The following is a 16,250-nucleotide window of genomic DNA, read 5'->3' on the forward strand; positions in this document are numbered from 1 at the left end:
ATGACATGTATTCACATATTTATAATTTCTGTTGCTCTTTCTTCATTCCTGACGTTCCAAACTGCCTCTTTCAGATGGGATGTCAATAGCTACTGTCTACAAAGGAAAATCAAGTCATAGCATCGTAAGTGTGCGACTTAGAAGTGTGGCAAGAATTATGAGAAGAAATGGGAGTGGACTCCCGTCGTGCTAAATTCGCGTAGAACTAACTACTGGACTTATTCCACTAGGTACATGTTACCATGAAAAAACTTAAAGGGAAAAGGAGGAGGAGAGAGGGTGGCTGTTGTTGGAGTTAGTTGTTCAGGTATGGGCAGGAGAAATACTCTTAGGGGAAAAACAGTAGATTTGGGAAGACACCTTACCCCAGATTTGCATCATGGAAAGGCAAGCAATGAGCCTGGTGAAAGAAGCAGAGCCTGCAAAGGAATCAGAGACGAGGCTGACGGAGAGGGAGGGGGAACAGAGACTATTCTCTCTTGGCAGCCACCAGAGAAGTGTCTGATGCTGCCTAGAGTGGAATAAAGAGAGATTAGTGACACGGAGGTCACTGGTGACATTAAAGGGAGTTGTCTGTGTGGAGTGATTGGGCGGAGGTCAGCTTGGAGAGGGGAAAAGATAGGCAGATGAGGATATGGACAGAACTACGATGGGGCATGTTTCCAGGAAGTGTGGCCCGAAGGGCAGGAGAGAGCCGGGCTTGCATGTTTAAGATGGGAGAGCCCTGAGGATTAGCAAATGCAGGCAGGGGGAGAGGTGACAGATTCAAGGAGGGGTGGATTCTCTGGGTCCTGTGGGCATGGGGTCTCCCAGGAGGCAGGAGGAGGCGCGAGCCTCCCAGGGAGGGGAAGGTGCATACCTGCCATGTGAGGGAGGCAGGTGCTCACTATCCTTAAGCTCCTGCCTAGCAGGGTGCTGTCCCCATTCCACAGAGGGAAGGTAAGCATTTGCCTCAAGACACCTGGATGAAAGAAGAAGGCCCTGTGAACCCAGATTTGTCTGCCTCCAAAACTAGGTTCTTGCAGCTGCACTTGTTCTCCCCCCCCCCCCCCCCCCCCGTGAGGCAGATGTGGCCCACTGCCCTCCAGACCACCTAGTGTGGGGGTGAAGACACCACAGAGTGCGGGGCTTTTCAGGCAAAGGCCGGAGGGGAAGCCCCAAGCTCCCGTGCCTGTGGGCCAGGAAATGAAAAAGTGGAACAAGGGGGCCACACGTGGGCATGGAAACAATAAGGAGGGGGGCGCTGTGACCACAGGAGGGCTCTTCTCCCTGTTACCCCCCAGTGGGGCATTCCCACATTCCACTCCAGGAACAGCTCTCCATGCCAGAGTTTCGGGTTTTTCAAAAGAATCTGAGTATCCGATTTAAATGTGAACTCCGGATTGGAGAGGTCAGCTTGAGGCAGTACCGCAAAGGGATGGGATCCTGGGGTGGTCAGGTAAGGCCTCCCTGAGGAGGACACCCCGACGCAGGCGGGAAGCAGCCTGGCGCACCCAGGGAGAGGGGCCTGGGGAGGACAGGGAGAGGGCGGCGGAGGGGGCCTGACCACAGAGGAAGCCGGCAGAAGCTCCGGAAAGGGATGAGCTCAGCTCTCCCGTTAAGAGGGTGGCCTCCGGCCCCATCGGGTCCTTTAGGCTGGCACAAACTGCCTGCCTGCAGGCCTGCCCTCGCCACCGCAGGGTCCAGGAGGAGGGGTCCGTGGCGTGGAGCAGGGAGGCTCCTTCAGAGCCTGCGCAGCCCAGGATGGGGCCCCCTATTAACTGAGTGGCATCTAATTGAGAGCTAATGACCACAATTTGTACCGGGGCCACGGGCGCCCTGAGGCTGGGAGCCTCCCCCTCCATCGGTGCAGCAATGGTCCCCGAGCCCCGCCGGCGCAGACGCGCGCACCCGGGGAGGCGACACCGAGCGCTGCTCTCCGCCCCGCAGGGGCTCCTCGCCGCCCCCTCCTGCCCCCACTCCGGCGAGCAGCCGGGCCGGGAAGGGTTAAGCCCACCGAGCGCACGGCTGCCTAGAGCGGCGGCGGCGGCTGCGGCGGCGGGGCCCGGGCCCTGGCGCGGGGGCGCGCGGGCGGCGGGAGGGGGACAGGATGCGGATGCCGGGGGGACTTCCTGTGCCGGCCCCCGCCGCCCCCACCCCGGCCCGGCCGCTGCCCGCACGATCACAGGCCGGCCGGACGCACGCTCGGGCGGGCGGGCGAGCGAACGGGGACCGCCACCCGGCCGTGCCGCCCGCCCCCCGCCCCCCGCCCGCGGGCTGCAGGCACCTGTGGCCACCGGCGGACCGCGGCCGGACCCGGGTCGCCGCAGGCTGAGCCCAAACCGGTGTTAACCGGGCCCCTGCCAGCCTCAGCTCGGGCCACCCCTCCCGGTCCGTCCCCAAGCCCAAGGCGCCCGCGACAGCCCTGTCAGGCCCCCTCTGAATCCGGCGCTGGATGCGGGCTCTGCCGCCCTCTCGCCCCCACCGCCCCAGCCCCGACCTAGGGGGCCGGCACCAACTTCTACTCTTGAATTCTCTCTGTCCCCTCTTTTGGCCCAGGGTGACCTCGGCAGCCCTGACAGCGCAGACCCTCTCGAGGGCCCAGAAAGGCGTCCGGGTGGCCAAGCGCCTCCCGGCTCTTTCTGGATGGAGGCGCCTCGGGAAGAAGCTGGCTGAGGGCTTTGGCCTTCACCTTCCAGCCGCTGCTGACCACACCTCCCCTAGGGCAGAGGCCGCGGAGAGGAGCGTGAAATGCTGTACCAGGTGAGGCCCAGTGCTAGGAGAGTTGGGCCAACCCAAGATGCTTGTCTTAGGAGGTTTTGGACTGGGTTCCGAAAGGCTGGAGGACCCTGGAGTCGTCCTGTTAGGAGAGGAGGGAGGGCTGGATGTGTGGCCACCTTTGCAGGGGTCAGGGGGGACCCAGGGAGAGGCGGGGAAGGTCCAGACCTCAGGAGCACCTGGGCTCAGGGCCAGGCGGGCAGCTGGCCGTTTCCATGGGTTGTAGGACTCTGGAAGCCTGCCTCCCCACGGAGCTGAGCTGGCACCTGGACACACGTGGTCTGGAACCTGTGGCCTGGGATGGCTGGGTAAACCCTCAGTCTGGGAGGTAGGAGACCAGGGAGTGAACAGACTTGTCAGTGCTTTGAACCGGCAGGGGAACATGAGATGGACAAGTCTCTCTCTTTTCTGCAAACTTCCCAGGTGTCACCTTCTGGGACTCAGCTCCCCATCCTAGTGAGGGTCTGATTTCCCACTGTCGTCTCAGGGAGGAGCAGCTGCAGGGCTGGCCCTAGACATGGGGCTGACTGAGGGCCCTGCAAAAAGTCAGGAGGGAAAGGACCACCTCTGTTGGGAAATGAGCCTGGGAGCTGAGCCTCCAGGCTGCCCTCCCTCACTTTCCCAGCTGTGCACTGCCCTATCCTTTCCAGCAGGCGGGGAGCTGCCGGCTCCGGGGCCCAAGGCAGATTTGGGGGTTCTCTGGCAGTTGGTGTCTTGGGCTGGGAGCTCAGCACTACTGCCCATCTGAACAGCTTCCTTCCTTCCTCTCAGCAAAGTCAGCTCACTGGGACCTTGGTCTGACCGTCAGGATGGAAGTGGGGCCAGCAACCGAGACCTTTGTGCTCGAGCTTCGGTGTCTTGAAGATGGGGGCCCAGGGCCTGACACCCTCTCAGGTGAGGGGCTGGGGGGGGGCCTCTGACCTCATAAACCAGGAGCTAGTTCTCAGGCCCCCAGCAGGGATCCTTTGACACCGCCTCAGGACTGCCGGGGCTGAGAGAGTGGCAGGTGGCTTGCTGTCTGGAGGGCACCCTCCTGTCAGTTTTGCGTGTGGATGGCAGGTTGCACCCGCTCACACCAGCACAGGCATTTGTGAGGCAGCCCTGCAGGCTATGGTCTGGCAGGGGAGGGGTTCCTGGGTGGTGCAGGTGTTTTTAGCCTATGCCCCTGACCCCAGATAGGTACTGGCTGGGACCTGCTGCTGTTTCCCCACATGTCAGGTGGCCTCCACCTTCCTCCCACCTGTCTCTGGCTCCAGACTCAAGTTCCCAGATTGAATTCAGGGACTGAGGAGCTCTCTCCCTCTGCCCCTCGTGCCTCAGTCATTGCCCTGTGACCTCTGACTTTGTCCACTTTTCCTTGACTTCCGCTCCCAGCAATCTTTCTCCCCTTTTGCTCAGAGGCAAATGTAACCCTTCAGAAACTTCCAGAACTCCCTCCCCCTCTAGGACCCATGCTGGGCAAACTTTCTATTGTGGTTGCGTTTCTGGGAGCCGATTCTGTGCTGTGCTTTGAGTATGTTGAGTGAAGGGTGGTGCAGGGTTGAACAGAGCATGAAAAGGACTGAGGGAATTGAAGGGATCAGACAGAGATGTGTGGACTAAATGAGGACTCTTCTGGCTTAAATGCTTAACTGACAAACAGCTTGTGAAGGTACACACATCAGATGAAACTTAACTATGTTTATCAAACCATCATTGTTAGAAGTGGTGACACTGCTGCCACAAGAAGTCCGGAATGGCCATGCGGCCCAACACTGAGGTTTCACACAGGCGGGATGTGGCCCTGCCGCTCCCAGAGGTGGCGGGAGAAGGGTGTGTACAACTTTGGATCTGCTGGGGGGACAGATGTCCATGGCAGTCTCCACTCACCAGTGGCATACTCCCAGCTGGTGTGAGTGTAGATGAAGAATGCATTCACCTATCCATTAGCCCAAGCAAAGTTTATTAAGAATAGTTTTCTAACAGGAAATTATTTACATGTAGAGATCCTTTGGTTTTTTAAAAAATCAATATAGTAGAAAAGTGGCCAGAAAGCAAAATTTTATAAATCAAACCTCTGCTTTCCGTTACAAAACTGAAAATATGGTGCTGTAGGAAGAAGAGATGTTGAAATCAGGCTTGGGAATGGAGAACACGTCTCAGAGTTTCTGCTAACCCAGAAGCAACGCTTAAAAGAACCCACGTGGCGATATGGTGGAGATGAAACGAAGCCACGGAGTGGCTCCTGCTTTCCAGGGTTTTCTGTGTGCCTGCACAATGCTGGGACCGTACCTTGACTCCCCCCCCCCAAGTGTCCCTTGGCAGATGGGGAGGCTCAGGTTCCAAGAGGTGAAGCAATTGGCCAGTCACCCTGTTGACTTGGGGCTGTGAGTTAGTCCTTTCCATTCTAGAATAGCAGTCTCAAACACTTCCTGTCTTTAGGCTATTTCTGGTGGAGCTAGTTGCCTCCTTGGCATTTCCAAACTGTTTGTTAGTTTGCAAACTAATTCCTAACCCACAGGGAGAGGGATTTTGTCAGGCATCTACCAGGTTCTAGGGGATGTGCCAGGGCCCTTTCTGCTTCACCCGTGAAGCTGGCAGTGGGTACCACGAAGCTATTTTGTAGACAAGCAGGGCTCTGAGCCTGCAGCAGGGTGCTAACTGGTGGAGTTAGGGCCAGAAGAGAGTCCTCTGAACTGAGGGCTTCCCACTGGAAACCTGTGTACTCTAGGACACTTGGGGGACTTTCAGCAACCGCTTGTGGTAACACTTCCAGGCAGCTTTACAGAAATTCATGACTCTGTACAGAGAAAGCGAGTCTCATTTTTTAGATGTGACCTTAACTGAGGTCAGAGTGCAGCATGGGCTTGTGGCTGGGCTGGTTGGTTCACTGACTTCCACTGGATGGGGATTAGGCACAAAGGGCTTCTCAGGGAGTGGTAGTGGGGAGCCCACGTTGGTGTCACTGCCAAGCTCTCAACATGGAACCTGTGTAGGGGTTGGCCCAGAGGAGGGGCCAGGGAGCTGGGGTCCAGAGTGACATGAGCAGCAGTCATTCGGGAACATTTCTAAGCCAACCCCACACCTCTGGGTATTTCAGTTTTTGCCATGTTGCAATTGTCCTTGATCCAGTGCTTTTGGGTCCCTGCTGAGAGCTCAGTTGTGTACCCTAGAGTGGCTGTACATGGGGCGGGGTAAGCACGGAGGTCCTAGGGGTCTGGCCCAGACAGCTGCCTGGAATCTTTCTCTCCTGGCTTCCTGCCATTTCCACTACAGGTGGCAGCGGTGGGAGTGAGAGTCAGGAGGAAGAAGAGACTCAGGAGAGGAGCAGCCCACTACGGCCAGCAATCTCAGCTCTGATGGGGGCCAGTGAGACCCCTGAGGAAGCCCAGCTGGGACAGCAGGGGTTGAAACAGTTGGAACAGCAGCCGGGGCTACAAGGGCAGCAAGCACAAAACCAGCTGTCAGGACATCAGCCCAAATCGCAGCAGCAGCAGCAGCAGCAGCAGCAGCAGCAGCAGCAGCAGCAGGACGGGCAAGAACAGCTGCCTCAACAACAGCAGGAACTACAGGAAAAACTCCAACCCCTGCAACATGAGCAACTGAAGCCACACCTGTCGCTGGTGGCACAGCAGGGACAGTCACAAGAGCAGCAAGTGCAAGAGCAAGAGCTGCTGCAGCAACAGCAGGAACTACAGGAAAAAGCTCAACCCCTGCAACATGAGCAACTGAAGCAACAGCAGGGACAGTTCCAACCACAGCAGCTGCTACAACAACAGCAGCAGTTGCAACAGCAGAAACCGTTATTACAGCAGCAGCAGCAGGAGCAGCAGAAGCAAGAACAATTACAGCAGCAGGAACAGCTGCAGCAGCAAAAACCTTTATTACAGCAGGAACAGTTACAGCCGCAGGAGCAGGTGAAGCAACAACAGGATCACTTGCAGCAGCAGTTGCAACAGCAGCAGCAGGAACACTTGCAGCAGCAGCAATTACAGCAGCAGGAACAATTACAGCAGCAGCTGTTGCTGCAGCAGCAGCAACAATTACAGCAGCAGCAGCAGCTATTGCACCAGCAGCAACAGTTACAGCAGCAGCAGCTATTGCAGCAGCAGCAGCTGTTGCAGCAGCAACAGGTACAGCAGCAGCAGCAGCTGCAGCCCCATCCACTGGAGTCAGAGGAGGAGGAAGAGGTGGAGTTGGAGCTCATGCCAGTGGACCTGGGGCCGGAGCAGGAACTGGAGCAGCAGCGACAGGAGCTGGAGCGGCAGCAGGAACTGGAGAGACAACAGGAACAGCGGCAGCTGCAGCTCAAACTGCAGGAGCAGCTACAGCAGCTGGAGCAGCAGCTGGAGCAGCAGCAGCAACAGCTGGAGCAGCAGCAGCTGGAGGAGCAGCAGGAGGTGCAGCTAGAGCTGACCCCAGTGGAGCTGGGGGCCCAGCAGCAGGAGGTGCAGCTGGAGCTGACCCCCGTGCAGCCGGAGCTGCAGCTGGAGCTGGTGCCCGCAGCGGGGGGTGGCGGGGCTTCGGGACCCGGAGCCGCTGTCGTGGTGGCCCCTCCGGGCTACGTGGTGCTGCAGGAGCTCATGGTGCTGCCAGCCGTGGCCACGCCGGCGGTGGTGCCCATCTCGGGCCCTGCGGGCAGCGCAGCCCTGACGCCGGCCCGGCAGAGGCGGCGGCGGCGCGCCCGGGACCGGCCGACCATCTGTGGGGAGTGCGGCAAGGGCTTTAGCCGCAGCACGGACCTGGTGCGGCACCAGGCCACGCACACGGGCGAGCGGCCGCACCGCTGCGGGGAGTGCGGCAAGGGCTTCTCGCAGCACTCGAACTTGGTGACGCACCAGCGCATCCACACCGGCGAGAAGCCCTACGCCTGCTCCTACTGCGCCAAGCGCTTCAGCGAGAGCTCGGCGCTCGTGCAGCACCAGCGCACGCACACGGGCGAGCGGCCCTACGCCTGCGCTGACTGCGGCAAGCGCTTCAGCGTCTCGTCCAACCTGCTGCGCCACCGGCGCACGCACTCAGGCGAGCGGCCCTACGTGTGCGAGGACTGCGGCGAGCGCTTCCGGCACAAGGTGCAAATCCGCCGTCACGAGCGCCAGCTGCACGGCGCCGGCCGCTCCCGGGGGCTGGGTCTGCTCCGCGGCACGCGCGCCACCACGGGTGGGCCGCCGCGCACCGGTCAGGCGGCCGGCGACAAGGTTCTGTGACACGGAAGGGACTGAGGGCCGGAAGGCGGCCAGCTCCTCCCGACGACCCTGCGCCTGCTGAGACGGTCCCGCTCAGGGACCTGGGACATCCTCGAATGTCGCTGGGCAAAGTCCGTCTCTCTTCCAGATCACCGGCCGAGTAGGACAGCCGTCCTCAGAAACACCCCTGGAGAGGACAGCCGGTGTGGCTGAAACAGCACAGGTGTTGCACATCAGGACGAACAGCACATGGTACAGATTTGTTACCGACTGGGGACAAGTCTGCCAAAGCGCCTCACCCCCCGGGTGGGGGGGGGATTGGACCTAGTAGAAATGAGAGTCGCAGGAGAAAACTTCCAAAGACAAATGGCACAGTTGGTGACATTGGACACGGATCAAACACCAACCAGGGAATCAAATATACCTGGTAAAACGCACACAAAAAGGATTTGATCCTGGTGAAAATTATTTCAAGGGAAAAAATGGGAGAAAAGGCAACTTATCTGCACTATGTAAAAAACTGATCAAGGCATTAAATTGTCTTCAATGGCATTTGCCCTGAAAATACTTCCTTGAACGAAAATTCATCAGGGCGGATATAATCCTGATTAAATTGTTTGTGTTCATAAACACAGGGTCAGAATGTCCACTGGGTCAGTGTGCAAATGCCAGGCAGTCCTGCTCTGGGCCAAAGGTTAAACCTTCCCTCCAGGGCCACCCAGGGTCCCAACAGGCGTGGGAGGCAGGCTCTAGGCCTCTGCTGCCATAATCCGGAGCCTGCAGGGCCCCACCCCCCTGCTCTGGTGACTAGCAGCCTGTGGGTAAAGCGGAGGACATTCTGGGAGAGCTGTCCAGGTTCCAAGGCAATGGTCATTGCTGGAAAGAACTCTGCGATACCCCCTTTTCCCTGAGATCCTCCAGCTCTTGGCTTCTTAGGTGCTTGCCCAGCGACAGGCTATGGGATTGGGACCTTGACACCCAGGGGCAGGCAGGATTCCCCTGGGCTGGGCTGTACAGGGAGCCCAGCCTGAGCAGACCCTGCCTCATCACTAGGGTTCAGAGGGAGAAGGCTGGGTATGAGGATTGGACACATTGGAAATGCGCTTTACATTCACGAAATCATCTGGGGATGTCCGAGACCTGTGGGAAGGCAGGAAGGTAGAGGAGGCTGCCCACCACCTCGGCCCCCCATGTGCTTCCTGCTCCTGACTTCCCACCTGCGTGGCTTAGGTCCTGGCCCTCCCTTTCCTCCCTGCTTCTCCTTAACTAACACAACCTGCTACATTTCATAAATGTGTTGGTAAGTGAGAAACAAAAAATGAAAAATAAACTTAAACGAAGAAACTAAACATTGTCTTGTCTGCTTTCACCACTGCACTTTGTGGAGCTTCATTTCTAGGGAACATTTTCTCAGTTGCTCTAGAAGCAAGGAACTTGTATTCAGGTCCATACCCAGTGCTCCTCACTGGACCCTTCCTTCTAGCCCGAGACCCTTGGCTGGGCTGGAGGGGGGCCTGTTCAGTAAAACCCTCCTGGGAGGGCTGGGGACCACCGGTAGATGCTTGAAGAGGCCAGTTTTGGCATCTCCTAAGGACAGGCTTTGAATCAATCTAGTCTAACTGTTGAGTGGAATGCTGGGATAGTGGCGGGTGTGCCATTGTTGATGGCCACTTGGAGGGCAGTCATGAGGCCTGAGGCCCCTTCTAGCCCTGAGTGTCCTTGGTCCCAAGGCAACCCACTGGACACCGTCAGATCCCTTTTTACCATTCTTGTGTTCCTCTGTCGTCCAGCTTTTGCTTCCAACAGTCCACACCCTCAACTCTTCTTTTCCGGATGCCCCTGGGGTTGCTGAAGCCCCTTGATCCACTTGTGCAGAAAGCTGGATATACCTGAGAATTGCCCCCTCCAGGGTGGTCCTTATCCCATGAGAGACAGGTGTGGGAGGAGGCCGCAAGCCAAGCTCTCCCGATTCCAGCCATGAACTTGGAGGCATGACTCACACCCTATCATTTGCTATGGGACCCCATCGAGGCCCTTCTGCAGGAATTTGCTTTGACACTGCACCCTTACTTTGCTTCCTCTCCTTTCTTGTCCACTTCCTGTACTCCGACGCCCCTGGGAGCATGGCCTTCATAAATCACTCCCGCATGAATCCTAGTTTCAAGGTCAGCTCAGGAGCCTGCCCTGAGACTGATGGTGTTGACAGTGGTCCTAGGAAGTGGAGTCTAAATGGGGGATTCTGGACTTGGATCGCCTACCCATTGGAGCAACAGGGTCCCACTTGTGGGTGGTGACCCCTGGCTGCTGCACTGATGGACAGGACAGGATACCAAGTGGGAGGGGACGCCCAGGCTCCTGGGGTATCGTGAATACGTGAGATATGTGGGAAAAATGGTTATAAGAACTGATTCTGCTGAGCACAGTTAATGCCATGATGAGGGGAAATGGGACGTTCAGTTTCATCGCTACCAACTTAAGGCGCAGAGGGACAGTCAGGAAGCCTCATGCAGCATTTAGAGAGACTCATTTCCTTCCGCCAAAGGCTGACTCCCGCAGACCAGCCACAGGGCCTGAGGCGAGCACAGTGGCCAGGACTGGGGATATCTAGGCAATGTACTTCAGAACACTGAGCCCCCACATTTCCCCAACCTCTGAGCCCACAGAAGCAGCTCAATTTCCCTTGCTAAAAATAATATCAGCTGTGCCCCTGCCCCGCTCTCTTCCACTTTGTCCAAAGACCATGCAGAGAAGTCTCACTGAGGCAAGATGTATTTCAGGGCAATACTTGCCTTCCTTAAGATCTGCTCTGCCTCTCTTCCTGGCCGCTGGACCTCTGACCAGGGTCTAGGCACAGCCAGCCTGCTGGGATCAGCTGGCTCTGCTAAAGCAGGGAAGGGATTTTGGCCAAAGGCGCTGCAGGTCCCAGGGCCAGTGAGTCCCAGGCTTGGCTTCCTCTGTCAGGAGTGGGGGAAACCCATTTGCAGAGCCACATGACACCTTCTCACGCAAGACCTGGAAGGGAAATTGGAGAGAGTAACAAGGCTGAAGGGAGGGGAGGCAGGGACAGCAGCGAATGACAGAGCCCTGGGGCAAGGGAGATGTAGGTTGGTGCCAAACCCCAGGACCTGAAGGCTGGGGGCTGGGCAGGGCCAGAGAGGCCTCCCCATTCCTGACCTCCCCCCTCCTCACCATCACAGCACTGGCTCCTCAAGGTAAGACACACGTGGCTAGTGGCCACCACGCAGTTTTAGGTAGGACACAGATGCAAGATCAAATAACGTGGGGTCACATAGAATCATTGCCATTGTCACATGGGTCACATAAAGTTATTGGCATTTGAATTATGTTTACATCTTTCCCCCCCTAATATTTCCAGGTTTTATTGTCACGTGCGTCCCAGGATTTTGCAGGATCTTGCAGCGTCCTCCGATCCTCAGAAGTTCTCTGCCTGTGGAATCAGCTCTGGAATTCTGCAGGCATCTTTCTGACCCAGGCACATGGCCACCTGGCCAGCACTGTCTGCTTGGGGTTCAGCAGGAGCCACAGAGGAATTTGCCTGGGGGTCCTGACCTCCTCCTGACTCGCTGACAAGCTCTTTGAGAGGTGCAGAATGGTGTCCACGCCCAACACCATCCACACGGCGCCTTCACACAAATTTTAAAATGTGTCCCCTTCCCCGTGCACATAGCCCCCTTCAGGGCTTTGCAGGGGCTCCACTCCACCTCCTCCTTGCAGGTCAGCCTCAGCCGCTGCCACCTTCACTCCTGCTTCCTCACTCCTTGCATTGTGGGGGGAACTCTGCTTTTCTGTGCTTGCCTCACACTTCTGCTCTTCTGTGCAGGCAGCCAGTCAGGCCTGACTAATCCCCGTGTGTTGGAAGATGCAGAAGAAACACATGGAGAAAAGAGCATGAAGAAAGGAGTTTTAGTGCTCGCTTCGGCAGCACATATACTAAAAGAAAGGAGTTTCACTTGGGAAGTTTTGTAAAGGAGTCCTGACTTCAAAAGGCTGGCTCATCAAGTGCAAAAAAAAATGCAATGGGAATTTATTATAAACCCACAGAGTTACCAAGAATAGAATTAGTTTTAAATATTCATATAATGACCATGTCTGCAAGGTTTGCAAAAAAAAGATCATGTCTGCAAGGTTTTAGCATGGGGCTAAGGTTGTTTGTGAGGGTCCAGGAAAGGGCTTATGGTTATATCTATTTTAGGGACTAGTGCTAGACAGAGGGACCCTCTGGCCCTCTGTGATGTGTTAGTCACCACAATGGCAGTAGGCGAGCAATGTCCTTTTGCTTCTCAGCAACTAGGTAAATATCTCTTTGGGCTGACTGACCCCTCCTTGGGATATGTCTGTGCCATATCTGGGACTGGCTGGCTAAGCCCCGAATTCTCTGGTAAAATTGAGACTCTGCAGGGAATGAGAGACTGTCAAATCTATAAAACACTCATATGACGGGCCCACCCGCCTAAGGACGCCTCTGGACTGCGGACAGTGACACCTTCGTTTGCATAAACTATTGCTTAGGTCTTACTGTTCCTCACTGCTGAACCCAGTCTAGACAGATTTCCCAAATTCACCTGGAGGAATAGTGATTTTTTAAAGAAGTTATTTTCCTTCTTTTTTTTTTTTAATTGGGGAATATTGGGGAACAGTGTGTTTTTCCAGGATGGCAAATCATTTTTTCAGTCTAGTTGTGGGAGGCACAGCTCAGCTCCAAGTCAAGTCGTTTTTCAATCTAGTTGTGGAGGGTGCATCTCACTGGCCCATGTGGGACTCGAACCAGTGACCTTGTTAAGAGTTCGCGCTGTAACCAACTGAGCCATCTGGCTGCCTCAAGAAGTTATTTTCTTAACATAAAAATAAGATGTAAGAAATCAAATGGTCTCCAAAAAAATCATACTTCTGCATTAACACAATTTCCATGTCACTGTTATAGACCTATGAACAGTTTGGGGGCACATGAAAATATATTCATGAAGTAGAGTTCCCCGGCAGCGTCCTCTGCCTAGTTTCCGCTCTGCCCTCTGTGATGCATGTGGGCAGTGAGAAGGCTGCCAGCCCACCCAGCGGTTTCCAGGAAGCACACTCTGTGTGCCAGCTTCCCTGTGGCTCACCAGCAGAGACATAGGGACGTGGGAGGTATGGGGTCTCTAGGTGCATGTGTGATTCTGTGAGGCCCAGCATATCTCTGTTGGAGCATGCGTGCTTTGGGCCAGCCCCACCTCTACACAGACCCACCTACAGGTGAGCTTCAGGAGCTGGTCCGCTGGCTGGACAAAGCTCAAGCCCACTTGACTCTCAACTGTCTCCTCCTAGAGGAAGCCCTCCTGGGCTGCCACACCAGGGGCTGGCACAGAGGGTGATGACTGATGTCCTCACCTAGCCCCATGTGCCCAGCATGGGGAGAGAGCCCAAGTGCCACCATTAAGAGAACCAGAGCTAGACTATAGTTAAAGCAGTAAAAACAGATTTTATTCAGGACCTAATGCAATAAGAGAAAAGAGACCTCAGAATAGAGTTGGACCCAATTCTGAATACAGCAAAGACAAGTGGGGATTTATGGCCAAGGAGTAAGGTGGTGTATAGGGGGTGACTGGGGAGTCAGTGGATGGAAAATTACTAAGAGGACGGAAACATCGGTGGTTTGGGGGATTCTGGGTAAGCAGACCTGACAGGATTCTTGCTGAAGGCAGGCCAGGTGATGAGACACCACCTGGGGGACAGTGGGGTGAGGACTTTGGTCAGATATGGAAGGGGATCAGATATCCAAGGTGGGGATTCTGGTTAATCTGACTTGACAGGAGTTGTGCTAAAACTGGGTGATGCAAAGACAGACGCGAAAGCCCAGAAGTTGAGACGAGGCTCAGGTTCAAAGTTTAGTCAAGGAGAGAATATGTCACCACTGCCCCCATTCCTCCTCTGTCTGCAGTCCACACCCCACTCCCACTTGGTCCTTTCCACCTCATTGCAGGGGACTGGACTTGACCCTCACTCTCCCTGTCTGGTGGACACTTCTGTCATCTCTGTCTGCACCTCCTTTCTGCCCTCTGGCAGTCCTGGCCTTGCCCTGCTCTGCCCAGCCCCAGCGTAACCACTCTCTGCCAGCCTGCCCTGCCCTGCTGGGCAGGAGGCTAGGATGGACTTGGGGCTGGGGCAGGCTGGGGCAACTGAGGGAGGGGCTGGGGCAGGAAGGGGCTCCCTCTGGAAGGGTGATGTGCAGAGTCCTTCACAACAGTGTCAAGGTTCACGGAACCAGGGTGTGTTCCCAAGTGATCTGATTCCCCCCAAACAGCAATTCCTGTGTCCACAGCTTAACTCTGTCATCTTCTGCTATGAACTGAATGTTTGTGTCCCCCTCAAAGTCAAATGTTGAAATCTTAACCCCCACTCTCATGGTGTTAGAAGGTGGGGCCTTTGGGAGGTGATTAGGTCGACGGTAGAACCCTCAAGAATGAGATTAATGCCCTAATAAAAGAGACCCCAGAGTGCTCTGTAATCCTTTCCACTGTAGAAGGACACAGTGAGAAAGTGCCAGCTATGAAGTAGGAAGTGGTCCTCACCAGACACTGAATCTGCCTACGCTTTCACACTTCCCAGCCTTAGAACTGAGAGAAGTAAATGTCTGCTGTTTAAGCCCCCAGTCTGTGGTATCTTTGTTATAGCAGCCCAAATGGACTGATACTTTGTCATCTTGAAGCCTTGTCACTTTCCACCCGGGGTACCTCAACAGCCTTTGGACAGCTCCCTGATACCCACCTGGACCCGTCATCTTGGTAAGCCATGACCCGCCCTTGCCTGATGTCTTTGGTGGCTTTTTGCTGCCATGGGGCCCCCAGTGAGGTGTGGGGCTCCGACCATGGGATGCCCAGCCCCTCAGACTTGCCCCAAGCTTCCCACCTCCAGGCTCCTGCATAGGCCAGGTCTCCCCTGCCCCACTACATGCCAGTCTCTAGCTGCCTTTCAGACTTGGGTGAAATGTCACCTGTCCCATGAAGGCATAGGGACCTCCTCACCTCTGCTTCCCTCAGCTCCTGGCCCAGGGCTCAGTCTGCACCCCACAGTCGGGACTTTCCTTCTCCTGGGCATGGAGGCCCTGCGTCCCTCACTGCTGCTCCTCCCAGACCAGACCAGGTGGCACAGTGCAGGAGAAGCTCAAGCTGAGGCTAGCCTTGTGGCTGAGAGGGGCTGCTGTTCCCTCTGCCCAGCCTTCCTTTGCCAGCCCCTTCGCAGCACCCTTGAGAGAAAGAGCTGCTGACAAACAGGTCAGTCACTGGTTGGGTCGAGTGACGCATCCAGTTTGGCTCTTTGTTTTTCTTGTTCTTGATGTTTCCTCCTGTCTTGGGGTGCATAGGCCGGGCATACACTGCCAACCACCTCTCTCCCGTCTCCTTCTGGCTCGCAGCAGCTGGGTGGAGGGTGCAGCAGCCCCGTACAGGCCCATATGCCTTCCCTCCCTCCCCGGGCCACTTCATGTTGGCAGAGGCCTCAAGGGGGACTGGGTCCCTTCCTGTGATGATCCTGTGTTGGTGGCCCATTGGCTGCCCCTCGAAGAAACACGTGATTGGCAGAACTTTGGCACATCTAGATTCTAGCTCATCACGTCAAAAAACGGCACAAAGCCCCTCTCAATTCCCATTGTTCATAACCTATAATACCAACCCCTTGTTCACATTTCTAATTGTCCTCAAAGGGCTCTTTGTCACTGCCAGGCAAGATTGTCATTTTGAGTCCTGAGAAACCCCACAGTCAATTCAGCCGGCCCTAAACGACTCCAATCCGGGTCCAGTGGAGAGCGGACCTGTCAGGAACAGGCTCGGTGGGGTCACAAGAGTGGCAAGTTTTAGTTTTTTGACTCTAAAATAAACACAGATCCTAAGGCTTCTATCAAGTGGCTTAGGTTTCATTCTCACAGAATAATGGGCGGTCTACCTGAGCACACCTTGCTCCGGAAGTCGCAGGTGTGGAGGAAGAAGCCTAACTGACCTGGGACACGCTGAACATGGTGGACTGTGTGGCTTTTGTGTGGCTGCATCACTCAGAGAGCTCTGGGGACTCTGCCTGTGACAGCGCAGGAAGAAGGAGAGGCTCGTGGGGAGGAGAACCTCAGAGAAGGAGGAAACAGAGGGGCCGAGGGGCAACAGGCTCTCTGCTCAGCTTCGGGGGATTCAGGCAGGGACGAGACCTCCTAGAGGGCAGGGACTGGTGAGCGAGGAGAGTCTGGTGGACTCCACGCCCTTGAAAATCTGGTCTTGGCTTAGGCATCAGGTGGAGACAGGCCAGGAGGAGATGCTGGGGTGACGCAGAGTCCCTGCCTGACAAGAT

The 16,250-nt window shown here is 56.0% G+C and overlaps 1 protein-coding gene across 2 annotated transcripts; it reads left to right on the forward strand.

Moving 5' to 3' along the window:
- The first annotated feature begins 1,313 nt into the window (after positions 1 to 1,313).
- On the forward strand, positions 1,314 to 9,257 carry ZNF853 (zinc finger protein 853). 2 transcript variants are annotated; one of them, XM_081035214.1, is made up of 4 exons: positions 1,314 to 1,438; positions 2,539 to 2,742; positions 3,529 to 3,651; positions 6,013 to 9,257. In XM_081035214.1, exons 3-4 carry the CDS (start codon positions 3,567 to 3,569, stop codon positions 7,941 to 7,943), a joined length of 2,016 nt encoding a protein of 671 aa, XP_080891340.1. In that variant the 5' UTR covers positions 1,314 to 1,438; positions 2,539 to 2,742; positions 3,529 to 3,566; the 3' UTR covers positions 7,944 to 9,257. The 2 variants fall into 2 exon arrangements, with proteins under 2 accessions (XP_080891340.1, XP_080891339.1); XM_081035213.1 differs by lacking the exon at positions 1,314 to 1,438 and having other exon boundaries at positions 2,046 to 2,742.
- The last annotated feature ends 6,993 nt before the right edge of the window (positions 9,258 to 16,250 follow it).

Source organism: Rhinolophus hipposideros (assembly GCF_964194185.1).
Source record: "Rhinolophus hipposideros genome assembly, chromosome: 23".
NCBI lineage: Eukaryota > Metazoa > Chordata > Mammalia > Chiroptera > Rhinolophidae > Rhinolophus > Rhinolophus hipposideros.

What these genes read in the sequence shown, in the direction of transcription:
- ZNF853 (XM_081035214.1), top strand. Translation starts at nt 3,567, where the DNA reads ATGGAAGTGGGGCCAGCAACCGAGACCTTTGTGCTCGAGCTTCGGTGT. An exon ending in AGGGCCTGACACCCTCTCAG is followed by an intron (nt 3,652 to 6,012) that starts GTGAGGGGCTGG and finishes TTTCCACTACAG; the next exon opens with GTGGCAGCGGTGGGAGTGAG.